This window comes from Cupressus sempervirens, chromosome 4, assembly GCF_028749045.1.
Source record: "Cupressus sempervirens isolate cs-2001-9-10 chromosome 4, ASM2874904v1, whole genome shotgun sequence".
Lineage (NCBI taxonomy): Eukaryota > Viridiplantae > Streptophyta > Pinopsida > Cupressales > Cupressaceae > Cupressus > Cupressus sempervirens.
In genome coordinates, this window is record NC_143121.1 from 679,842,012 (window position 1) to 679,869,577 (window position 27,566).

Below are 27,566 nucleotides of genomic sequence, written 5' to 3' on the forward strand. Positions count from 1 at the left end.
AACATCCATTGCCCTTTGAAAGGTAGCCCCCGCATTTATTAACCCAAAAGGCATCCTAACATAGACATAGGTACCCCAAGGTGTGGTAAAAGCAGTCTTATATTGTTCAGATTCTTTAACTTTGACTTGGTTATAACCTAAGAATCCGTCCATCATAGATAGTAATTCATTACCAGTTACTTTTTGTAATAAAATCTCCATGTTAGGTAATGCATAATTGTCCTTAAGAAAAGATATATTCTAATTTCTAAAATCTATACATAACCGTATATCTTCATTCTTCTTTCTTACTGGGACTAAATTCAAAACCCATGTAGAATGCCTTATAGGTTTTATAATTCCGGCGTCTCTTAATTTGATGAGTTCATCTTTCATTTTTGGAGCTAATGTTGGATTTATAGGACATTGTCTTTGTCTAAATGGTTTGACATCAGATTTCAAAGGTATTTCATGCTGAAACAAATCTTCCCTATACGCTTTAAGCTCATCATAACTCCAAGCGAAGACGTGTCTATATTTTCTTAATAAAGCAATTAGGTTGGCCCTTATTTTTTATGACGATTTCCTCCCTATGTAAACCTTTTTGGGAGAACTTTCACTTCCCAAATTTATTTCCTCAATTTCATTTTGGATCTTGGTAGACTTGCTATTTTTTAGACTTTCCTTTTCGTCAAAGATTTGTTCTAAAGCAACTAGACCTTTTGGTATTTTATTGGTTTTTAATTGCATTATTTCCTTTCCAAACAATGTTTCCTTACCGTCATCTTCTTCAATGTACCCATTCCAATCAATGAATTGATTTTCATAATCTTCTTGACAAGTCAAAAATTTAATGATATCATTATGGTCCTCAAAAACTTGCCAGTTTTGAACATTGTCTGGCATCGAAGGTCTATTTTTTATTTCAACCTGAATAACTTCATCAAATGGGATATCCATTTGCCTAATAGCGAGATTAGCCATTATATCAGCTAGGTAATTGGTTGATCTATCGACCCATTTGATTGAAAAGGCATCAAAGAATTCTATCAAATCCCATACATAGTTCCGATATTGTTTTAATCTTGGGTTCCTAGTTGAAAATTTATGCCTAATTTGTGAAACAATTAAATCTGAATCCCCTAAAACAGTGAGCATTTCAATCCTGTACGTTTTTGCAATACCAAGACCAATAATTAACGCCTCATACTCAGCAATATTATTAGTGCATTCAAAATTTAGTAAAAATGAAAATTTGCAAGTTTTACCTGACGGTGAAACAAAAATAAAGCCAGCCCCATTTCCTTCCTTACTACATGCGCCATCAAAAAACATTTGCCAAATATCATTACAATTTTCTTTTACATAAATTGAAATTGGATCAACAATCTTAGAAGTAAGTTTGGTTATGCTTACTTGGAAGTTGTCCATGTCCGAATGGCAAAAGTTAACTTCGGGATCCGAAATGTAATCTTCAACCAAGTAGTATGACTGGGGTTCCCTTTCGATTCGTATTTCCTTGCCTCCCACAGGTATGGTAGCATAAGACATATCTAACTGCACATGACCTCCAACCAAATTTGACCATTGCCTAGATAACAACATACCATAACTTGCTGATATTTCAACTACTGTAATGTCAGTTCTGTATGATATATGCGGAAATGATGGAAAATGAAATTCAACATTTTTAATTATTCCAACTACAGTTATAGATCTGTTATCCATGGCATAACATTTTCTAAAAGGAGTATCAACTTTAAGTCCTATTTCCTTCATTACATCAACAGACATAATATTTACCGTTGTGCTAGAATCAATCATACAATTTTTTACCAATTTATTGTTTATCAACAATGTTAAATAGAACGGGTCTACTTGATTTGTCCTCTTATTTAATGTTGTTTCTAGATACACAATAGGTGTTTCTTCATTATTTTTAACGTCATTCTTATTGTTAATATCTTGCACACTAGACAATATCTTCACAGTTTCATGCCTGTAATCAGAAAATTTCATCATATCCATTAGAGGCACGGTAATCTTTAACTGAGATAAAGCATGACTCATAAAACTATGACAATCAGATATTTTCTTACCATTAGTTTGCACAACTGGTTGCTTGGTCATTCTATAAGTTTGATTACCTTCCTTTTGTTTGGTTTGAGCTTAATTTTCAGGCTTCTTAGATGCTTCAATCTCCTGCTGATTCCTTACAAATATACCAGCAGGAGTTCCTTGATCAGCATTATTATCTTTATTCCTTCTTTGGTATGTATGTTTAGCATGCTCAACTGCTGCAATAGTATAAGCTCTTCTTTCATCTGGTGTTAATCTACGAAAAGTAGGATTATCTTCCTCATCTGAAAAGACTTGTTGAGTACATCACTGCTGGTTAGAGCCTCTGTAATAATAATCAGCATTTTGATCTTCATCCACAGAGTCGTCTTCATCTCTTCCCCATATTGGTTTAGATGATATTGTGTTGACTACGGGTTGTTCTTCACTTTCGTAATTTCCTTCTTCAAAAATAGCTTGCGCAACAATACAATGATTAGGATTGTGGGGCAGCTTGCACGCATCACACCATGGGCCATCATCAACAATATTCACTTTCTTCAAAGGGTCGGGTGTATCTTTAGCATGAGTTGGTCTCTCTGGTTTTCCATCCTTCCAGTTCGTGTTGTAAGGCATATCATGTAATCTTACTCTGTCATTTCAATTAAAGAGTGGCCTCTCATTTCTACTTTGTTTAACTTTTATCTCTTTTAACATGTCCATTATTTCTTTAAGTTCGTCCTTCTTAGGATTTTTTGGATTATGCAGTTTTGGATCATCCCTCTTATTAACTCTTCCTGCTGCCTTCCTATCATTTTCAATAGTCATGGCAACTTTGAAAGCTTGGGGCAGCAAAGAAGGTCTATGAGATCTTATTTCATAGTGAGTTTTGCTATCAAAGGCCCTTAAATAAAAATCAATCAAAAATGAATCCACCGGCCTAGTTTCTCTTGGAATTCTGTTGAGGACTTTATTAAACCTTTTGTTGAACTCTGATACTGATTCATTTGAGTTCTTTTTAATGCTAGTTAATTCATGTGACGCGAAAGACGTATCAGTGTGATCCCTGAATTGCTCAATAAATTGATCTACGAAATTACACCAGCCAGAAATTGATCTATTTGGCAAGCTTCTCTACCATTCCGCAGCGTCATCGATTAATGATTGAACAAACAATTTTATGAACACATCTTCATGTTCTTCTTCAAAATCCTCAATCACATTTTTCAGGTTGATAACATGTCTTTCAGCTGATTCAGTTCCATTTCTTGAAAATTTTGGGATGGCATTCCTCAAATCATTTGAAATAGGATTCGGATGTCCTTGAATCCCATTGAAATCAAGTTGCCTATAGCGTTCAATTGCCATCGGTTGCTGCATCACTTGATTTCTATTGCCTTGATTTTGAGCCACATATCCTTGAATGTTTTGATTATTATTATTCTGATTGGCCCCATAAGGCTGTCTAGTATTCCCACTATTTTGCTGAATTCCTCTATTATTTTGTCCATTGTTCCATGCTCGCTGATTATTATATCTATTAAAATTACTATCTTGATTTCTCTCTCTTTTGTTCTCATAGAGCAGATTATCATGACTAGTAGCATATTGTGCTTCCAAATTCTTTCTATTAGGTGGGTTATATCTAGGAGGAGTATTTTGATCTGATTTTTCTTCCCTCCATCTATCTGATCTTTGTTCATTAGAAGCTTTAGGCGAGGAGGTAATAAGGTCTTTTGACATTCCTATTTTTGCTAGGATATCGTCTGGCTGCATTTTTAATGCTTTTGTCAATATTGCGCTATTACCATTCGTAGTTTCAGCCATTTTCTTTATTATCATGTCCCACTGCATTATTTGTTCTTGTTCATCATCGTCCTCTATACGAGTTATTTCACATTGAGGCTCCTCATCAATCCTAGGAATGTGAAAGAATGGGTTTTCTTCTTCCTTTTCCAAGCTATTATGGCTTGATTCACAAACTTCAGGTTGTTTATTGGCTCTTTCTTGAAAATTTCTATGCCCCGTGTAAAACATGTTTACCTTTTGATTTTTTCCTTTCTTATTTCTTGGTTTCTTATCAAAAATTAATTGTTCGAGTCTTTTGGGTCGGGGATTCACTAATCTCCTACCCCATATACACTTCAAAATTAAACAAATGCTGGTCAAAATATATTATAGAGTCGCCACTTTCTTTTAAATAGAAAGAAATGAAAATTTGGGTTCTTTATCCAGCAGAGTTTATGTCAATAACCTGAATATAATTTGCTGAAAAATAAGCAAAGAAATCACATTAGTTGTTGATTAGTGTTTATGTGAAATATATGAGATTAAGATTTCAAGCCAACACTTAAGGTTTTTTGAACACCACTTGTAAATTTTATCCAACTATTGTCTAGAAATCTGAATATTGAAATCTGAAAGCTATAAACTGCAAATGGAACTAAAAAACTTTCTAATGTATCTACATCTAATTGAAAGAAAACAAAATCAAAAATCTCACCTCTAGGCTTATGCCTAAATGAAACTCTAAACTGGTCCTGGAGTAAGTAAACCTTACTTGCGACGTCCCCAGTAGAGTCGCCAATCTATTGGTTATCAAAATCAATGATTAGAAACCTACGAGTCTTGCCTGCTCGATGCTGGATATCTAACTGATTTTGGCCAACGTAACAGGAAAAAACCTCTACGCTTTAGGTTCCGCTGGACCAGGGCCTGTTTACCCAATTCAAAACTCGGATGCAAGATGTACTATAGCGGAGTGCAAAACAAATTCCTTCAACTGGCAAGCGTTAAAGAAAACTTCTATATTTGTGATTAATAACTTCAAATTTGGACTGCTTATTAGAATTGTATTTTGCTGTAAATTAAAATGAATTACAAAGTGAAATTAGATTCTCTATGAAAAAAGATGAGGAAATGCCAGCATTAGATTCAGAATTTAAGAGCAAGGTTATGACCAGTGTCTGATTCTAGTTGGGTAATAGAGTCAACATACGTTTCTTACATACAACTTTACAGTAATGATGGTATAATATTTGCTAAAAATTCAATCAATTTGATGCCACAAATTTTTATATTTCAACGTATTCAAATTAGCCTATTATGTTTTAACCATTATATGGACACAATAGATACAAATAATAGAAAAGAAATGATATCCTATATTATTTGTATTAATCAAATTTGAACAACCTTAAACAATTTAATGTCCCTACCAAATTAATAAATTATAGACAAATAAATAAACAAACCATATAGGACGAGAATATATACAATTCAACTCTATAACGAATAAAATCTCTTACTGGTTTGGTTGTTGGACAGACTGTACCGAAAACACTCAGCGTTTTGATGTTCAATTCAATACATATCAATCCTCACAACATCCAGATTTAAAGCTTCAAAAATCTGTCTCCTTGGCTTTGTTCAAATCCTCAATTTTTCCTTTAGAGAGATACAGAAGATTCAATGGTGCCAACAAAAGATTTTTTTTTTTACAATAAAAGCCTCTACATGTATTTTGAACTGTATGCCTGATCACAAATAACAGCTATCTCCTTTTTTTTTAATGAAAAAATGATGTCCTTCTACGGTTTTATTTTACATATATTTATAGCCGTGAAAGGATATGTGACCTTTCCGAAACATCACAACATTTCCACACCTTGCAAACTAATTCGTATGTTTCAAAAAAAAATGGAGAATTAACGCCTTGCGAATCATTAACGTATACCAATTTAGATTAACATTTAAGAAATATTTGAGACTTAGTGGGATTACTCCTACGTTCTTTCTCACGCCTTTCTCCATACTCATATGAAGACACCTTTTGTAAATGTTTGTGGCATACTGTTGAGATTGCTGGTGAATTTCGAAAAAGTCTGGAAAATCGTTTCCACCTTTGACTAATCAATCTTATCTTCCTTGCCCAGTCTGATCATTTTCATTTATCGATCATGTACTCATTTTGGCTTTCGCATGCATCTCTTCTTACAGCAAACACAACTTATCCATACACGACTGCTCTCAAATGACGAAGCCAGGAACGCTCATACATCAAACTTCCAGGTTGCCTTTATATGCCTCCACTCATCGCATGTGTACCTCCCGTCCAATGCATCTGCTGCTTCATGTACCTACAGTAAAAGGAAATACGTTAGAAAACGATTCAATGAAGATTAAAACTCCAGTGTAGATGCTAGATGCAAGGGCTGTTAATTTGTTTGATTATCTACAATAATAATCAGGATCTGTCCACTAGTATTTCCTTCCTCCTCAAATGTCCATATCAAGAAGTGACCAAAGTTATGCAATCCGATATGGTGTTATCATTTAGTTACAACATCAGTGATGAGATAGATCTGAAGAAGTTCCTCTATATTGGACTCGACATCACATGGAATAAGAACGGTGAGTGCTCTTTGTGCGAAACCTCTAGGAGATTTTGTTATGGCCACAACCTTTATTATTACTACACCACCTGTCAACACTATACATCGTTCATTTGTTCCGACAGCCCCCTTGTACAAAATGGCTCAAGCAGTGAGTCACATATTTTGACGCTATACTCTGTTCATTAGAGATAGTCGTGTATTTAATGGCAGTTGCAAGCGCTATATATGGTGTCTTCATCATATCAATTATCATCTTCAACTACAGAAGATATAGAAAGAAATGAGCGCAATAAGAGGAGCAAAACATTAAAGAGTATATGGATCCCAATTTCTCCCCAAAGGCTGCAAGTTTAAGTCTAGCAAAATTGACAAATATAGAAGAAGGCTATGTTTCTCTGATTGTCCACAACATGAATTATTTTGTAAGTTGGTCAATCAAAGATATTTGTTATCATAAATGTACTGGTACTTCTAATAGATTCTACAATTTGCATAGAATGTTGAGTAACTGAATCTTCAAAAGAAAACTTTGTATTGAAACGAGAATAGCTGCAGCAAACTCCAAGGCTCTGGCTGCTATTACTGCTTTTGATCTGTAGCTTCCTTTTTATTGAATCCCAAAACTGCCCATTGTGCTCAAATAATCTTTAACTTCTAATTTAAGATAATGAAATGCCTTACTAGCCATGCACATTCTAATCCACAGGTGGCTGCCCTGTTAATACTCAATATTGTAGGAATTAAAATAGCAAAGATCCAAATTATACTGTATACTGGAATTCCTTTTTATAAATCTGAAACTGCTGTTGTTACTTCAATCTGGTCCGGATATACACAAACATATAACCGAAACAAAGAAAAATAATTCTAAAATTCGAGGTCTCATCACTTCTGAGGTTAGCTGCATATACTAGACACTTAGTAGTATCTCCCTTTAACCTCGCTTAGTGAAAATACTCAATGATCTATCCGTACCAACTTGATCTTTTATTGTTGTTCTTCTGTTAGATACCACATTAAATTGCTATGTTGACATCAATGACAAACACAATTATGAATGTAGCATATAAGCATGATAATGATCTAATAATGTTTCTACAATACTCCCCCATAGAAGTATCATCAGCATTCATGCTTCCAACAATCTCCCCCTTTGGCATTGATGGCAACATAAATGAAAAACATCTAGTTCCAAGAATACCAACACAAAAGACTGTTATCCTTTCTTTTCAAATCCTCTTCATCAATCATTCTTCTCCATTGATATACCTCAATGTGCTCTCTATCAAACTGTTTTTCATGCTGTAATCTCCCCCCCCATTGACATCAATGTCAAAGGTTTCAGCAACCATCTATTTTTGCAATAATTGTCTCTAACTTGCTCAAGTGTCCAAAGACACTTTTCAAAACAACATCTATCAAGGGTCCTAGATGACTCTATCCATCACAAATACTCTCCCATACAGGAAGCATCAGCATTTAGTCCAAACAAACAATAATGCTTTGTAACACTAGACTGATGCATTCTTGCATCTTCTACTCTGATGTAGGTATGGGCATAACCCCTAGCATACCTCGCAAATACTCAAAAGTCTCTTAGGGAAGAGGTTTGGTGAAAATATCTGCAAACTGCTCTTTGGTGTTTACATACTCCAATCTGATTTCCTTTTCTGCAACTTTCTCTCTCAACATGTGACATTTGATAGAAATGTGCTTAGTCTTAGAATACAACACTAGATTCTTAGACATATTCACTGTGTTTGTGTTATCACAATGTACGACAATAGGTTCGCTGAATTCTATCCTTATATCTTTTAGCATCTACTTCATCCAAACAACTTGATTACAATTGTTTTCTGCTGCAACATATTCTGCCTATGTTGTACTTTGTGAGGTACAATCTTGCTTCTTGCTTAACCAAGAAACTAATCTTCCTCCAAGAAAGAAAGCTGCACCACTGGTATTTTTTCTATCATCCATACTACCTGCCCAATTAGCATCAGTATAAGCATACAAAGTGAAATCATTAGATCTGTCATACAACAATCCTTTGGTGTTTCCTTCAGATATCTAAATATCCTTTTAACTGCTGCATAATGTGCTTCTCTGGAATCAGCTTGAAATCTTGCAACAATTCCAATTGTATTTTCTATATCCGGCCTTATGTGAGTCAGATATTGTAGTCCTCCAATCATAGATTTGTACTTCTTCTGCTCAACAGTAGGTGTCTCATCCTTTGTAGATAACTTGTGTCGAGTTATTATAGGTGTTCCAACTAGTTTACATGTTTTCAAACCAAACCTTTTCAATAATCTTTCAAATACTTAGTCTAAGAAATAAAGATTCCTTCTTTATCCTGCACAATCTGTAATCCTAGGAAGTATTTCATCTCTCCTATCATGCTCATTTCAAATTCGTTCTTCATTTTTCTGAAAACTTGTCACTTTCATCATCATTTCCTCCAAATATGATATCATCAACAAATATTACCAAAATCATCAATCCATCATTTATTTCTTTCCAGTATAGATTACTGTCTGCCATACCTTTCCTAAATCCAAACTTTGTCAAATTTTTGTCCAACCTTGCATACCAAGTTCTGGGTGCTTGTTTTAAGCCATATAATGCTTTCTTCAATCTGTATACCATGTCCTTGTCATTTGTTAAAGGAAAACCTTCAAGTTGTTCTATGTATACCTCTTCTTCAAGTTCTCCATTCGAAAATGTTGACTTGATATCCATCTGGTATACTTTGAATTTCTTATGTGCTACATAGGCTAAGAGTAACCTTACTGCTTCTATTCTTGCCATAGGAGCATAGGTTTCGTCATAGTCTATTTCTTCTTGCTATGAGTAACCTTTACATACCAATCTTGCTTTGTTCCTTACAGCTTCACCTTGTTCATTCATCCTGTTCCTAAATACCCATTTTGTTCCTATCACATTCTTGTCTGCTGGTCTAGGGACCAATTCCCATGTCTCATTCTTCACTATCTAATCCAATTCTTCTTTCATAGCTTGCTTCCAATAGTTATCTTTACATGCCTCATCTGCATTCTTTGGTTCTACTTGAGATATTAGATATAATTCTTCATTGATTCTATTTCTTGTTATCACACATTTATCTCTATTGTCGATGATCTGCTCTAGTGGATGATTCTTTGTCATATCCTTATCGGAAGTAGGAGTTGTTATCTCAACTCTTAGCTCTATTCCTAACTTCGCTCGCCTTCATTCTACAAATCATTGTTAGTCTCAAAGAATACTTCATCATTCCTTGATTTAGTAACAACATTCTCATCATCAAAATTGTAGTCAACTATTCTTTCTTGTATCCTGAATTTCTCATCAACTCTTACATTTGCAATTTCAACAATAGTCTTAGTTCTCAAATTATAACATCTATAAGCTCTATTTTTCAATGAATAACCAAGAAACATACCTTCATCACTTCTAGCATCAAATTTACCAACATCATCATCTCTTTTGATATAACATTTTCTGCCAAAAATTCTAAAATACTTAACTGTAAGTGAGTGACCAAAGCATAGTTCATAGAGGGCCTTGTTTGTGTCTTCCCTGACTTGCACTTTGTTCATAGTGTAGACTATTGTATTCACAGCTTCTCTACACAACATCTTGGATACATCATTCTTAGCTAACATAGCTCTTTCTACTTTTGTTACTAACTTGTTTCTTCTTTCTGCAATGCCATTTTGTTCAGGGGTTCTAGTAGCTGAAAACAGTCTTTTGATTCCATTAGCTTCACAAAAGATATTAAACTCAATTTGAAGTAAACTCTCCTCCTCTATCTGATCTTAAACATTTAATCTTCATACCTAATTCATTCTCAACTCTATTCTTGAATATCTTGAACTTATCAAATGCCTCAGATTTTTCTTCAAGAAATGCAACCCACATCATTCTAGAAAAGTCATCAACAATAATAATGTACCTTTAACCATAGAATCCTTTAGTCTTCTTAGGACCACTAAGATCTGTGTGTACAATCTCCAACTTTGCTATAGTAGTAAACTTCTTCCTGGGAAAAGAAGTTCTGGTATGTTTTGCCAATACACACTCCTTGAAAATAGTGTTAGTAGGTTTTACAATCTTAGGCAAATCTCTAACTACAAACATACTACTAGTTTTCACAATATTGTCAAAGTTCAAATAACAAAATCTCTTATGTCATAACCAACTGTCATCTACCTTTGCAACCAAACATGTCATTTTAGTGGGATTCAGCTGAAATACATTACCTCTAGATCTGGTTCTTGTTCCAATTACGTTCCCATCTTTGTCTCTGTTCATGCATGTCTTCTCTGTGAACTGTAAATGATAACCTTTATCCACCAGTTGTCCAACACTCAAAAGATTGTGTTTCAAACCATCAACAAAATATACATCCTCAATATTAGTCTTACCATCAAGAGTTATAGATCCAATACCTTTCAAATGGCAAGCTGCATTGTTTCCAACTCTGACAATGCCTCCATCATAACTTTTGAGGTCAACAAACTTGTTCATATCACCAGTCATATGATGTAAACAACCACTGTCAATTATACAAGCAGATTTCTTTTCAACTTGTGATACCAAAGCCATTTTCTCTAGACTTTCTTCTTTAATAGCTACATATCCTATTTCATCATCACTGACACTTACTACTTGTTCATCAGAATCATCTTCTTCATTTGCATACAAACAATCTCTATCTCTTCTAGGTTTGAACTTTCCTTTATATTTTTTCTCTCTTTTAGGATACTTAGATGCATAATGACCAAACCCAATACAAGTCCAACATTTAAATATTTTCTTACCATCTTTTTCTCTTCTTACCAGAAGAGCTACTCCTTCTTTCTGTCCTCATCAGTTCTGCTACTGCTAGCAAAATCTCCTCTCACACTTGTGCTCCTCGATAAACTAGGTCGAATGTTTAGGGCACTAAAAGTTGTCTCTATTTTAAACAATTCTCCGGACTATCTAAGCTCATTTTTAACTGCTTCTAATCTCCCAAGTAATTTTTCCTTTATGAAATCTTTGGTACAAGAGATCAACAACTGTATCATTTGAACTGTTTGCTTAAATGGTGGCGTTAATCTCTTCAATATCTTCTAAATCACCTCATCATCTTCCTAGGTTACTCCTTGAGATCTAATACCTACAGTAATTTCTAATATTCTACCTACACATGTTCTTATAGATTCATCTTTCATCATTTTAGCATCTTGAAATGCACAAATCCAGCTTTGTAGCCTCAATTTCTTAGAATGTTCATCACCTTCAAAACTATTTTTTAAAGCTTTCCAAATCTTATAACAAGTATCAAGCGTTTTTACCTGGTTGTACTCAATTTCAGGAAGTGCAGACAATAGTGTTTCTCTAGCTCTCATGTTGCTCATGAAAAGTTCTCTCTCATCCTTGGTACAAGTTTCCAAAGCACTTTCAGCAATAATTGTCTTTTCTAATTTTGCCAAGATCCAATATCCTGGACCCATACACAACAGATGTGTCTTTATCTTTTCCTTCCAGCTGTCATAATTTGTTCCATCAAACTTCGGACTATCCTTTCTGAATATGTTCGTCATGGATCTCCCAAAGTTGTTAAACTTTATCTTCAAGGACCTGATGCTCTGATACCAATTGTTAGAAACAATAATCCACCAAGATAACTGGGGGGGGTGAATCAGTTATCCAATTAAAACAATTATCAACCTTAATTAATCTTAACCATTCAATCAAAGTAAACAGCAACCATAATAAGATGCACATACACAATTACACCAGATTTGTTAACTAGGGAAACCCTTGATCAGAAGGAAAACCCCGGTGGCAATGATGCTCACAAAGATATACTGATATATATGTATATTCCTTGTTAGAGGATGGACCTGTTAGGAGTCTATAAACACATTCAGTACATAAAAGTCACTATTAGGAGACTTTGAATCCTTGTTAGGAGTTGTAGAAGGTAGAAGGACCCACCGTCCAAATAGCTTCTGGAGCAAGACCACTAAACTCACTATCCAACTGATCTCTCAACTATTCCTTGCAGAATAATTATTCGTATTGTGCTTTAACCTCTTTCCTCTGTCCTGTCAACTAGACCAATCACTGTCAGACCTTGTAGACTAGGTCACGAACCTCAGATCGAAATATCAAACCTTGGATGTCACAATAAAACCTCGGCAACAAAGTTGTTACAAGCTAGAGTTGTCGTTGCACCAAAAGATCAACCTGTCAATGCCCGATACAACCACTAGACTTATAGAACACAGCAAGCAGTTAAGCCATGCCATGAATCCCAAAGGGGAACGTTGGCAGTTAGTCCAATAATCAACCTTCAGTGTTACCCGAGGAGATTCAAACCTATGACCAAGCTCTGATACCACTTGTTCTAAGCTAGAGTTGTTGTTGCACCAAAAGATCAACCTATCAGTGCCCAATACAACCATTAGACTTATAGAACACAGGATGCAGTTAAGCCATGTCACGAATCCCAAAGGGGAACATTAGCGGTTAGTCCAATAATAAGAGCTATGATCTTGCTATCCTATAGGGTGAAGAAGATTAAAAACATTTAAAATAATAAAAGATCAAAACTATTGGATACATATAATAATGAAGACTAAAAATATAAATAAGCAATCAAAGCTGAATTAATCATGGCATGCACTCGTGCTCTTGGTCATCATCATAGTTACACTGCCTTGCAAGACGAGGGGATGGCGAGACGAGGGGACAAGTTTCCAAGATGGGGGGACAGAGAGGCCCTGATTTGGGGATGACGACGGGTTGGCAACGGGGGACAGGGATTTTGACGGGGGGAGCAGGGGTGTATATATTGTATATATGGTACTTAAAATGCTAGTAATGAAAAGATTTACTACAATATAAGATATAAAGATGTCAAAAACTTAAACATTGAACAATGCATTCAAGTTTTGATATCACTATGAAAATGCCAACTCCTAGGCTCTCCTTTTTCACTTGCAAACACTTTCTTCACTCTTGCACAAACTCTTATTTCAGCTCTTCACTCTTTTTCTTCTTGCTATTGCAAACAATGAGAAATGCAAATGTGAAAAATAATGAAGAATAGAAGGCTTCTGAACAAAAGAGGAAGGAATGGGGCCCACATCCCATTATAACAAGAATAAAAACAAAAAAAATCAATATAATGCCTTTCTTTATATTTTTTAATTTCCCCCATCTTGTTGTAGTGGGAGACGTCCAGGCATCCCCCCACACCCAAAGGGGATGCGGTCACATCCGCCCGCACCCAAAGGGGACGCGGTCGCGTCAACTCGCACCCACAGGGGATGCGAGGATGTCTTGTTGTCTCCAACGGAGGTGGCACTCCAAGTGGCTCTGCCCGAGATGCCAAGATGGCGTCCCCCTGTCTCGGGTGCATCCCCATCTCGGGTGCAGCCCGGTTTTGGCGAGGGACACATCCCCATGTTTCACTGGTTATCATCCAATTCAAACAAAAGAAAATTGAAATAAATTAATTTCTATGCTCCACTGAGTTTCCAAGACGAGGACGTTTTAGGGGACGAGGAGGTGTTTCCAATACGAGGACGGGTCAAAGACAAATTTTAGGAGACGAGACCTTAGGGGATGGCAATTAAAAACATAGGGGATTTTTTAATATAGAGGCAAAATTCAAGTATGCATATCATAACATTGATAAACCATTCACCATAGACATTTTAAAAGATCAATGCATGGAAAATTATCAAATAATAAATACTAAGTACTTCCATTATAACAATATCACATACATATATAGCAAAAATCAAAATGCCTAAAGGCTCTAAGTATTGCATGAAATCGGAATGGAATAAAGAGAAGTCCAACTAAAATAGTAAGTAGTAAATACTAAATGCGATCTTTCCTCACTTCTGTTGTTGCTCTATGTTTTTTTTCTTCCTCTTAGCAAGTACGTCATATCTTAAAATGAGTAGAAGAGTTTGTGTTTTAGTGTTTAATGGACAATATAGTTTGCATATTTTTTTTATGTCTTTACGACAACTACGGGCCCACACAAAAAGCAAAAATTTAGTGTTTTGCCTTTACCTAACTAGCTGGAAAAAAGGGGACGGCTAGCAATTTTGGAGACGGCTGGAGGGGACAGCTAGAAGTTTCGGGGATGGCTGGAGGACGGCTTTTTCGTCCTTGGTACTGCTGGTCGTCCCCAAGTTTCCTGCCCAAAAAAAATTGTTGTTTCAGGGACGTTTCCAAATTTGGCAAAACAGGGACAGCAAAAATCCATCTCCGCATCCCCATTTCATCCCCGAGACAGGTACGAGCCCAAAAACATAGGTGACACTATTACAAGCTAGGGTTGTCGTTACACCAAAAGATCAACCTGTTAATGTTTGATACAACCACTAGACTCATAGAACACAGAAGACGGTTAAGCTATGTCATGAATCCCGAAGGCAAGCGTTGGCGGTTAGTCCAACAGTTCCCCCCTTAGTGTTACTTGGGGAGATTCGAACCTGTGACCAAGCTCTGATACCACTTGTTACAAGCTAGAGTTGTCATTGCAACAAAAGATCGACATGTTAATGTTCGATACAACCACTAGACTTATAGAACACAGGAGGCGGTTAAGCCATTTCACAAATCCCAAAGGGGAACGTTGGCGGTTAGTCCAACAGACGCATCCCTCTGGAACACTGATTAATTGTAACTGCTTGAGGACAAGCAACATTGGGAGGGTAGAACTAAAATACCCCTTGAATAAGTAATTGATACCCAAGATTAATAATAAGTATTTAAATTAGTTAACTAAATTAATTAAAATATTACATAGAATATATATGGAATGACCAATTGATTATTATATAATTACTAATATATATAAATTAGATAACTAATATTAAACAAGTGTAAATTGATAATATTAAAATAAACAAATAACTAGAAGAGTAATATTTGCAAATATAACATTAAATGTTACAATTATAACATTTCTAAATAACTTAATAAAAAAAACTACCAAGTATAACAAATAAATCTCATACACCACGTTGGCCTATAAATCAAATAGCACGATGCTTGAAACTTGTATGGGAAGTATATATATATATATTGCATAAATAAGACATATAATCCATTATGGAATAAATTGACTTTGAAGGTGGTCCCTCCACATCAAAAGAATAATAAGTAACTTGAGACAAAATCATTTCATTAATAAAACATGAAAGATCCCTATGGAAATTTATGTGGCATAAGGAGTATGTGCATACAATAAAGATTAGCCAAAAAGGAGTTCATATTACTAGGCACATGGAGATTACAATGATCTAAATGGATAGGACAGAAATATAAGGACATATGGATTGGATAAATAGTTTTCAACAAGGAATTTGGAAAAAAAAAATATTATATCAACTTGCTTGGACATACAATTCCATGAAAAATTAAGGGAAGATAGTGAATGAATGAAGGAATATTAAAATGCTCAAATTTGTCTTACATGTGCCAAACATAAAGGGTATAATAAAGTAAAGGAAGGAGTATCATAAGGAAAGGGAAGATAAGTGATCAGATTTAAGGTAAGTATACAAATTTTTTTGTGGCTTTTAACATTATTCATTGATGTTATAATGAAGCAATATATATATATATATATATATCATTGAAACTAATAAACATAAATAGAGTGATTTCACATATAATATATAAATGTCATTATGTGTATTAAAAAGGATGTTTAGTATTTTATTAGTAGATTAATAAAAATTCTTAAATGGAGAAGTGATTAAAATCTAATATTTATAGTGTTAGTAAGAGAGATTGATATAGGCTCCATTGACTAACACGACCATGATTTTTATAATCTCTATAATGTTGGTATGTGAGTTTAATGTAATCTCCATCTAACCAACATGTTTAAGACTAATAAATCTCTATAATGTTGGTATGTGAGATCAATGATCTTCATCTGACCAACATGCTTGACACTGTCATCATTTCTATAATGTTGGTATGTGAGATTTATATAATCTCCATCTAACTGACATGCTTGAGATTGATGTGCTAGAATATTCTGATGATGTCAACATATGCATATGTGATTGGTCTTGGATAGAGGATATCCCATTCAAGAATAATCTTAAGGGGTGCGCTCCTAGGAAGACAGCTAGGTAGCTATAAGCTAGGAAGCCCATTCTGAAGACATCCTTAAGATTGGAGTTAAATTAGAGGGTAGAATAAAATAGTTAGTTTTGTTATTATTGTGATTCTAACAATTATTTTGTAAGTATTACTTGTCCCAAACTAAGCCTAATAATGAGGATATTACAAACAAGTTCGAGGTGCAAGCCCTTGTCAATGTATTCGACTTTGCGAAAGTTTGAGGTGCAAGCTCTTGTTAATGCATTCTTTTTTGCCAAAGAAGTTTGAGGTGCAAACCCTTGTTAAGGCATTCTTCTCTCTAAGAGAAGTTTGAGTTGAAAGCCCTTGTTCCACCCTCTGAGAGTAGTCATGGTGGATCCACTCTCTGGGAATAGCCATGGTGGATGTCATGTAAAAGACTCCATGACTTAGCACTTGTGTCCACTCACCCTCTAGGAGTAGCCATGGTGAACGTCATGTTGAGATGACAAAATCACGTTCAGAGAATCCATGATAAAGTTTTGTTGTTGACACATTTTGTGTACAGCCTTTGTTAGCATGACAAATGAATGATCTCTCTTTTACTAATAGGGAGTCTTAATTCTCTCATAGCTATGAGAAAAAGCCTTCATGCCTATGTTTGTTCCTTCAGTATTCTTCATAGCTACTAGAGACATTATGTGACTTCCTATATCTTTGTCAAGTTTTTTTTTATCAGCAGTTTTCTTCTATAATGCATTCCTATTATATTTTCCTTCTTAACCACTGGCAATATGATGACATGGCACTGATGCATGAGTGGAATGGCTTGTCTTTGTGGTCACGCTTTGCATAGTATGTTAATAGTTCATGGTTACTGATTACTGTAAATGCTTTGAACTTCACTGGTCATGATTGCAATGGTTGCCTCCTTATTTCCACAGTAGAGACCATTCGTTTCTTGTGAAGTCTTTATAGTATGAGAATGTAACAAGTAAAAGAAACTCTGGACATCATATTGGGATTTCGTGTCAAAATTGATGAACACATCTATGTGTATTTTTATCGCTATTATCAGCATCTATTAATTTTTTTTTTTGTCTTATTATCATTCATCATCCATTTTATGTGGTGCTTCTTCAAGTTGGAAATAGGATGATCTATCATTGTGGTTCCTTTCTATCCCATGTGGGTAGCACTCATGATACATCATCTAACAATTCTTTGAATGTTACAGTGGTCTCTTTATATTCGGTGGTGATTCATATTATTAATGTTTGCTGGTTCATTATCGTGTGTTTTTGTATTCCATGAAAGGAGATCATTTACTCGATCATATAGTGCTTCATTTTCTTTAGTGGTGGATGGTGCATTGATCATATGAAGGATTTTCAATAAGACTTCTATGTATGCAAGTTTTATTATTCTCATGTCCAGAGAATAAGTTTTCTGCTACAATAAGTGCATCATCTTTGCTATGGTGTTTTTCTATATATGATATGTGAACTAAAGTTATGTGTGTGATCCATTCTTATTGAATACAGTAGCTATGAGATACTTGAAGAACGTTATATTCTGTGATTGCATGAGTCATTGAATTGTGAATAAGGTTGGTTGTTTAACTCTTAATAGAATTGAGAATAAAGCTTATTGATTGATTGTTGATTATCATCAATCATAAGTGTGAGTTCATTGTATTTGTTTTTAAGCATATAATGAAGTATCTATTTTTGTGGGTTGGCTTTTTTTTTCACCCTCAAGAGAAGGTTTTTCCCAAGATAAGTCATTTTTTCCTCTGTTCTTTTGTGTTATGAGTTTCAGTTTTGCATCGATATGTATTTGGTTCTAAAATTTAACAGTTGACACCTACCTGATGGAAGGTCAATGGCCAAAGTTTTGGCTTGCCAAGCCCCTTCTATGTCTCCTATTGTACATTCACATCAGAGCCTCCAACGATGATGGTGTTTGTCAACTAACATCCCATTAACTCCATCTCTACGATGGTAAGATTCCTTCCAATGCCCATTGTCAATAACATAGCGTTGTTTTGGGGTGATGGCTTCATTGTTGATTTGCCTTGCATCTTACATTCATGTTGGCTAAGTGTATCATCGCCTACAGTGTTGGTAATTGTCACTCTCAATTGTAGCATAGTTTGACGGCCTATCACCTTGATAGGTACAGTTGTCTATAGCATTTGCTAAACTATGTTCTTTTCTGATTCTGATCGTAATAACATACTTGCAGTTATGTTGGAAGTTATTCAATCCTTTGCTATCATTTGTATTGTTTCTATTTTCGCATCTCTGAGTCAGTTCTCTATATGAGGGTTTGGGTATACTAGCTTCTTTATTTGGGCTCTTGTGATTGCCAAAATTGCCTATCTTGCTCGCTGTCCAACATATTAATAACCTTTTTCTTTGGGAAGTAAGTGTATTAATGGTGACCTAGTCCACTCCATTTCCACAATAATTGTACATTTTCTTTCTTATTTTAGTAGTCTCTCGCAAAGTATCCTTGTTCACTACATGGTTGACACTATATGATGGGGCATTCTCTAGAGTAATTGTATTTCATTTCGCCCTTCTCGTTGAGCCCTATTACACTTGGCAATACATTTTCTCCTTTCAATGGAGCGCACCTTCCCTAAATGAAGAGTGCTTGTGTACTCCTAGTTTTTGAATTATAGGGACACTCCTTTATTGAATGACCCATCACTTGGCAAATCTCGCAGAACATCATTTTGGGACAATTATATCTTGCATGCCCCTCAATTTTGTACTCAGTACACCATTGTTTATTACTTTCTATAATGTTCCCAAACGGTTTCAATAATGTTCCCGAAAGTTTTGGAAATTTCCCGAACAGTTTCGGAGATGCTCCCATGTTGCGTGGTCATAGCCCGTGCTATGCGGCTATTGCCCATGCTGCACGACCACTTTCCCGAACGGTTTCAAATATGCTCCCGAGTTGCGCGGCCTTAGCTGCCTGTGTTGTGCGGCCACTTTCGCCCATGCTACGTGACTACTGCCCATGCTACACAGCCACTTTCCCAAACAGTTTTGAAGATGCTCCTGTGCTGCGCAGCCTCAGTTGCCCATGCTGTGCGGCCACTTTCCCAAACAGTTTCGGAGATGCTCCCAACGGTTTCTACTCTGATACCACTGTTATGTTCCCAAGTACAGAGGACTAGGTAACTGGTGGAGATGAAGCTTGAATAATCTGTACGCGAATGAAAAGATCAACCGTACAATGCAATGGGGTCCGTACGGTGGAGGAAAGTGGAGAAAGTATGGAGTTGCTATCAAGAAGTCCGTACGGTGCTAGAGAAAAGTGCAGGAGAGGTCGTACGGTATCCACAAGAGGTCGTACGGTATCCACAAGAGGGTCATATGGTGAAGAAGTAGGTGCCATACGATGGGTGTGTCAAGGTGACTCTTGTAGGGTAGAAATCAAAAGGTCGTACAGTAGAGATCAAGGCCGTACGATGAAGGTGTTTCAGGCCATACGGTGATGGTATGTTTCAGACCGTACAGTGGAATTAGTAGGTCATACACTGCAAATGAATGGCAGTATAGAAGTTTGGAGGAGGGACAATCGTCAGTGAGTATTCGTGTCAGAAGTGATACAACCACAACAATGACGGCGATTTTGCTCATACAAAAATAACAACAAATTTAGATGAACTCCAGACAATAATAGAGACTTGAATACAAATTATCCTTCAATTAATATTTGCCAAAGATGATGCTCCGATTTGCCAAATCCGAGCGAAGTAATGCATGCAACAATGGAATAGGGTGAGTTGAATCCCACCAAAACCGCACGAGCCAAATAGGGAAGATCTTTCACTTCCGAAATGGTGAACGATCCAGAACTCCAATAAGAATTCGCAGTACATAGAAAATAATCCAAAAGCATACCCAAAGGCTACCTACAAGTCGTGCTTAAATGCCCGTCGAGAAACTTTCCGAGGGTGTACAAAGATAGCTGATGGCGACACAAACTACGGAAACAAAATAAAAATGGGTCTGAGATATATTAAATCAATCGCAACCACAAATACAAATATTAACTTGGGGCCCATCTTAATTAATTAAAGTAACTAATTAAAAGTCCTTATATTATTTAAATTCTAGGACTAGTTAATTATTAAATTAAAATTTGGGGACATGACATTTTCTTTATTAGTTAGCTTCTCGACCTTCAATTCTTTCATTATTCTCAACATTTTTCATTGTAGGGCCTAGAGTATTGTCAATTCATCATTGTTATCACCATCGTACTCCCGTCGTCTTTCTTTCTCTTCCTTTAGGGCGGATTTTTTTTTCACTCTCAATGTCCATTGCCCAATTATAGGCATCAATGTACGAGGAGAAAGGTACTACCTTCATTTTTTCTATCAAGGAGGGAATCTATTCCTCAATGAACCACCGGTTCTTCAAGTCGTCGGTCAGTCGTTCTCCATCTTGTTTAACAATTCTCTAAGCATACGATGGTAAACTCAAATATACACTCTTCCCTTGTTTGGTGTCATAAATTATGGGGATGATCTCACTATCGTATCATAGAAATTTAAACTCGGCCTCAAACACCCTCCTGAGTGTGTCCCAAGAGGCTATGGAGGAAGCTTTTGGTTTTGTCCATAAGCAATTTATCTGGGTGATGAATTGTGCTTCCAAGTTTTCGTTTTTTATTTTGGTGGATGGAACTCCTATTTGCTTCTTTTAACACTAAGAGGAATTCATTAGGGTGATCCTTTGTCTTCTATCTCTTCATACTTCTACGAAATGTCTTGGGTAGAATTTTGTTGACAAAAAGTTAAAACAAACCACAGTCCGTGGTAGTGATGGCTGAAGCTTGCAACAATTAAATGTTTCATAGGGGCAAGGAGATGAATGTTAAAGCTGGTCTAGAATAGTAGGGGGTTTCTACTCTTCCTTGACTGGGTTGGAGAAGCGTTTTCTCTCAATTTGGTGTCTTAGCTCTCTTGTATGTTTCTTGGGTTGTTTGTGTTATCTATACCCCTACATGGGTTGTTCAGGCAGAATTTTCCTTGTCTTTCAACTTGGAGCCTACAAATAGAAACGCATAACATTATTTAAATAAATAAATGGTCATTAAGGCTAGTCATTATTCATAATTGTAAGAGGCTTAACAAACAAAACATTAGTATGAATAAGCTATGTAAGAACAAAAATGAATAACATTTTGATAAAATTGTGTACCATTTTCCAGCCACTCAAAAAAATTCATTGATATTTTTTATCAAAACAATGATTTTCAGACGAGAAATTATTTAAAATAATCTTTTTTCATCTTTTGATATTTAAACAGTGCAATGAACAGAAACAGAAGTCCATAACTCTAACCTTAGTATCCAACATAATGCCAATGACATTATTTTCCTTCTGTGCATTGTATTCTTTGACAAGATCAATAACCTTTCTGTGAGATTCATGGTCTCCATGGGACATGTTCAGACGAGCAACATTCATCCCTTCTTCAGCAAGCTTCCAAATCATCTCACGGGTACTTGTACAAGGACCAATTGTACAGACAGTTTTTGTCTTACGTAATTCACTTGGCAATGCCCAAATACCACTTGAGTTGTCTGCATTTTGATCTTCAGCGTCCCTGTGTGGGAAGCTTATCTGTTCCTGTTAGATATATAAATCCAGCTGTAAATACATATGTATTTGAAAATTAACCTATGTGACTATTTGTACAAGAGCTACTAATCCGATTGTGTATGAAATTTATGAAAATCAAACAACAAAGAAAATGATAACTAATGAAGATTGGATTTATTTTCTAAGATTCAGCATTCACTGTCATGTTTACAATTAACAATAACAGGTACTGACAATTATTGAGGTTGTTTATAAACAGATAAAATGCCTGTTAAGAAATGGAATTAAATCTGACAGATGGATATTATAAAAATGAGCACACTTTCATCGACATAAAAAATCAAATAATGTTTGCTTCTGATATGAGGTCGTTCTTTTTGTTTTTGCTAATTCTGATATGAGATCATCCTTTTCCTGAAAATTTTCTCATATTACAGAACAAAAACTAAGTTAGAGTATTGCTCACAACCAATTGCAATGGCCTATTCATTCTCAGATTCAAAATCTACAGAAACTTATTCACCTTATCGTACAAATTGCGACTTCTTTCATTTCCTGTCACATTTTTATCCGATGCAGAGATTGTATCATCAATTGCTGGTTCAAGTCATATTCAAGAAAAAAATTAAAAGACCAAAACATTAAACACAATCATAACCATGAGAAAACCAACTTAATGATTGATTATTTCTCATCTAGGAAGAGGGGGGAATCTCTTTAAATGTTGTCTATATTATCTGTGCAGATAAAGTAGATGTATTGCATGCTGATCTGCTCTAGGAATTTGATTACTTGCATTCCTCGATGATACATACCTTAAGTGACTTGTTTTAGGAACATCAGCTATATGGAGGCTTCTCATAGGAATAGAGAGTTGTGTCGACAAAGAATTCCAAGAATTATGTTAATTTTGTGTTCTACTAAGCAATGTGTAGAAAAGGTTGCATGATTGTCTAAGCCTTCATTACTAGTGCAAAACAATCTTGAGCTGATGTTTTCGCAATGTTGTGCTTTCTTAATTATGTAGATTTGTTTGCATGAACCATTACAGCGTATAAGTACAATCTTCTATGTTCATGCAGTTATCTTGGTTAGCTAATGCCAGATTCAATCCCTATTGCAGCAGCATTTCTTGTAGCTTAAAATACCAATAACTAACATGAATTATCTAGCATTTTTGTCTTACATTGTGCATACCCTCACAAGAATAGAAAAAAGGGTCTACCAAGAAGAACATTGCAAACTTCTAAATGAGCCATATCACAAGTGAGTGTATAGCACATAGGTTTAAAAACATAAATAAATGTGCATTCATGACCATGTATTTCCCTATTGTGCTTCCACCATCCAAAATAGTAGGGAGGCAGATAAATATTGGTATGGATCCCAAGGATTGCACATAAGTCTATCCGATAATGTTATTTTAGTTGCCATTATTAATGATAACATGTGTAAGCCTACCATTGACCCAGCACTTCATGTGGAAAAGTATTTCTTGCTCTCTCAAAGGATCGACAAGATTACTTGTGTTTAAGTAGTAAGCCTCTAGGTTAGTCTCCTTGTCTTCAACAAGATTTGGTATTGCTTGTTGTTGATGCGAGTTTTGTATCACTTACATAACATATTAGTAATTGAATATTTGATACGGAGTATCAAACATACAATTCCTCTCTTGAAAAGCTATTACTCATGAGATATGATAATAACTCCAATGTTCCTTACACTTGTGGATACTCACTCAGTTTTATCGATGTGATTTGTTGGTAATCACATAGGCGGCCTTACGCTATTCATTCGACGATGACTTGGGCTTTTGGTGAGATGGTGATGATTTTGTATGAGTGTCAGGTGATGTTGATGGTGACGGTGATGGTGGAGGACGTAGTGCCAGATAATGTTGATTGCACGAGGAGGCAATAATGGTTCTAATGAGTTCTACCTTCCTAACTTTCCTAGAGTGAAGTTCGACTACCCAACTACTCGCTATTCTACTCCTACTCCTTCAACTACTCACTATTCTACTCCTACTCCTATGTATGGAAAGGTTAGCAAATGGACGGGGATCGAATCTAATGAAGGCTAACCAGCGGCCCCACCTCCACAGATGCAATGATTCAAAGGAAAATGAACTAGTTTACCACACAAGGCTTCCCAACCAGCCGCTAGGTTGCTAGCAGTCTAGTATTGATCCCTATCAAACATCTACTAATGCTACCATACAGCTATCCATCTACTTTACTCTTGCTTAAACAACTTGAAATGCAACCTACTTTATCAACTTGAAAGGAAATTTAACTTAACTATTTGGAAGTAGAAAACATGCAATAACACCAAAGGCTCTTAATCACCATGCAAGTCACAACAATGAGAAAGAAGTAGCGAATTTTGGCATTATCTTAGCAACAATTTCTTCGACTACTTTACAAATGAGAACAAATGGCCTTATATAGGGGCCAAAAATACAATGGATGGTGGAGATCAAAACAAGATCAATGATCCAGATTGGATCCTAAAAACCCTAATTAGGGTTGCCACCCCATCGGCCAATGAGAAGTTGCCACCTCGTCAATGGACCAATGAAAAAAGTGCAAAGAGTGGCAACCAATGAGAAGGCACCAAAATAGTGGCCAATCAAAAATAGACACTTGTCCTATTCTAAAAGAAAAAGAAATTACCACTTGGGCTTACATCAAATGATCTTCTAATACAAATCTTCCCTTTTCTTTCATTTTCTTAGCTAAGACAATGAACTTAGCTAGCCTTTCGTTAACTTCTTCCATAGGAGGACAAGGTGTGTGCTTCGCCTTGAGTTAAGCTGACTTCACCATGCTACTTGCTACTTGTAGTATTTTTTCATGATCCTTCTAATATTCTTTCACAAATCCAATAAAAGCATTGAGAGAGGAAAGGGTGCCCAAAATGCTTTTTCTTGATAGTAACCTTTCCTAACTCATTCAACCTCGATCCAAAACCTGTCTCATCGATATCCTCTTCTCTGATATCCTCAAAATCAAGCGCCATCTCAATGTCGCTCATCATTGTTGAAATGGAAGTGTTGACACTTTGGCTGTGTTGTGCAACCGCCTTCTGTATATCTTCTTTACTAAGGGGGATTGTCCTTCCTTTAGTCTATCTTTGACCCGTATCATGTCCACTGCACCGATATTGGTGTCAATTATTTGCTTCATTTTCGAGAAGAAAAGTGTTTTGGGCATCATATCCTCTTTGTCTTTCTTAATGTTTGTCCGCTTGGGATTCTTACTTGCACTAACATCCTTCATCTCGTCCCCCTATTATGGGATGGTAGAGTGGTGGACCAGAAGGCCAGCAGAACCAAGGGAAGCAATCTTTAGACTAGAACAAAAGAAGGATGTCAGCTTAAGGACCCCTTTCAACTCTAAATGATTAAAATTCACCTTAACCAATAGTCGGACAGTGACTTTTCAGAATTTAGGATCAGACCTCAAGAACTTCAAATCCCTTCCAAATCAGAATTTTACCATGTAATTCACCTCCAAATAAAATTGCCCAACCTAGGGCAAAAATCGCAGCTCCTTGCAAAAAATCAGAATTTGCAAAACAAAAATTGTCAACACCATGAAAAATCTGCCTTCCACCAAAAATCGCCCAAGACAAGGGTCAAATCTGCCCAAGGAAGAAATCGCCAATGGAAGAGAAATCTGCCTTCAAGACAAAATCGCCAAAAATGGAGAAAAATCTGCATGCCCAACAATGGAGAGCTGCTCCAAGAAGAAATTTGCCCAAAAATGGAGAAATCTGGCCTCAAATAAAAATCGCCCAAAAGCAAGGAGGAGAAGATGAGAAGTGATTGAAAGAAGAGGAAGGAGTTTCCTCTTATAGCCAACTCCACAAACCCTCCCTAGCTGGCCAACTTGGACCCTGAGAGAAAGAAAAACAAAAATTAATTCCAAATCTGGCCCAACAATTAAATACTTAACCAAAATTGATTTTGCCATGATGAAAATTAACTTTTTAAATTGCTAATTGGACCAAATTTGCAAAAGAAAATAAATAATGCCTTAGAGGTGTTAAATATTTCCATTTAATAAAGATTTAGTAATTAATACGTCATTAAAATTGGATTTTGGCTAGCCAAAAGCCATTTTTAATATTAAATTACTAATTTCATTAAAGACTTAAGAGTTTCCAAGGCAATATTAATCCATTTAAAGCCAATTTTTGCAATTTTAATTCAAATCGATTTAGCTAAGCAATTTTAGCATCTAACACAAATAAAATCATCCTCTAGAGTCTAGAATCGATTTTGCAATTTGATTTCACCATCACAAAATTAATCCTTTTCACCAAAAATAATTAAGATTTTCCAAAAGACCAAATTTAACAAAAAAATTATTTTTTGAAAATTATCGAAATTTACACAATTATATCCAAATTTTCAAAAGAAAACGTCTAAGTACAAAATTTACAATTTTATCCTGCCAAGTTGGGATTAACTTTGAAATTTGTTTGGCCTAAGGATAGAATTGGTGGCTCTGGAAAATCAAGTTAAAAAAACCGGGTGAAAATAAGCTAAGTTTCTCCTACTGGCCTAAAGGTGTCCAAGGCTCAAAATTTTCAAAACTCAAAAAAAACTTTTGGACAACTTCAAAAACTATTGCTGAGGTGATCAAAAAAGGGGGTCCCCAAAAAATCTTGGGGCGATGGTGTGAAAACCTCACAACACTTGTGCTACCAAATTTTTTGTTTTAGCATGAATAAGATGTGAGAGCTCATTGATATATTTAAGCACTTTGATATGCCCCAACATTTTGTCAAATAAGCATGTAGAGCAATCACGGAACTCATTATTGCAAGACTCAATCTGATCTCAACGCTCACACAATTGTTGGAACTTAATGTCTTCATCCTCATAATATTTGAGGGGATAATATCATCATGAAACGTATTAATCAAGTCAAACCAAGCTCCAATGGTATTGTACTCGTGTTGTTAATGAAATCTTATAGGCATCACTAAATTTGTTGATGGAGAAGCATAACTCAAGCTAACAAATTCAAATAACTAGTGTTGTGGCATATATCTTCCCTAAAATACTCAAATGTTGAGGTTGTCTTGAGCTCTCAAGGATTTTGATGATTTAACATAGCTAATTGTTGATGATGTGTTGTCCCTAGTCCAAGTTGAGTCATTAAATTGCAAAATTATTCAAAGAGCTCCTAGCACTACATTCCCAAGCTCAAATTGAGTAGTCATTGCACATCTATTGGATCCATAGGTACACAATCATCAATCATTATTCTCTGCTTTCATTGTTCAAAAAACTACTCAACTGTTGAACGAAAGGCACAATCTTTTGTTGTTGTTGAGAGAAAATTCGAAAATGCATGAAAAAAAGGGCTCTAAA

The 27,566-nt window shown here is 35.7% G+C and overlaps 2 protein-coding genes across 4 annotated transcripts in view; one reads left to right on the plus strand and one right to left on the minus strand.

Moving 5' to 3' along the window:
* LOC149563078 (pyruvate kinase isozyme G, chloroplastic-like) overlaps nucleotides 1–27,566 on the minus strand; it is a 168,045-nt gene that overhangs the window by 85,355 nt on the left and 55,124 nt on the right. For both annotated transcript variants that reach the window (XM_089826498.1, XM_089826497.1), the window contains exon 2: nucleotides 21,920–22,207. In XM_089826498.1, the coding sequence (XP_089682624.1) occupies nucleotides 21,920–22,207 (288 nt within the window). The remainder of the gene's footprint in view (nucleotides 1–21,919; nucleotides 22,208–27,566) is intronic.
* The window catches only part of LOC149563079 (uncharacterized), a 142,420-nt gene that overhangs the window by 79,064 nt on the left and 35,790 nt on the right, over nucleotides 1–27,566 (plus strand). The window lies entirely within an intron of this gene.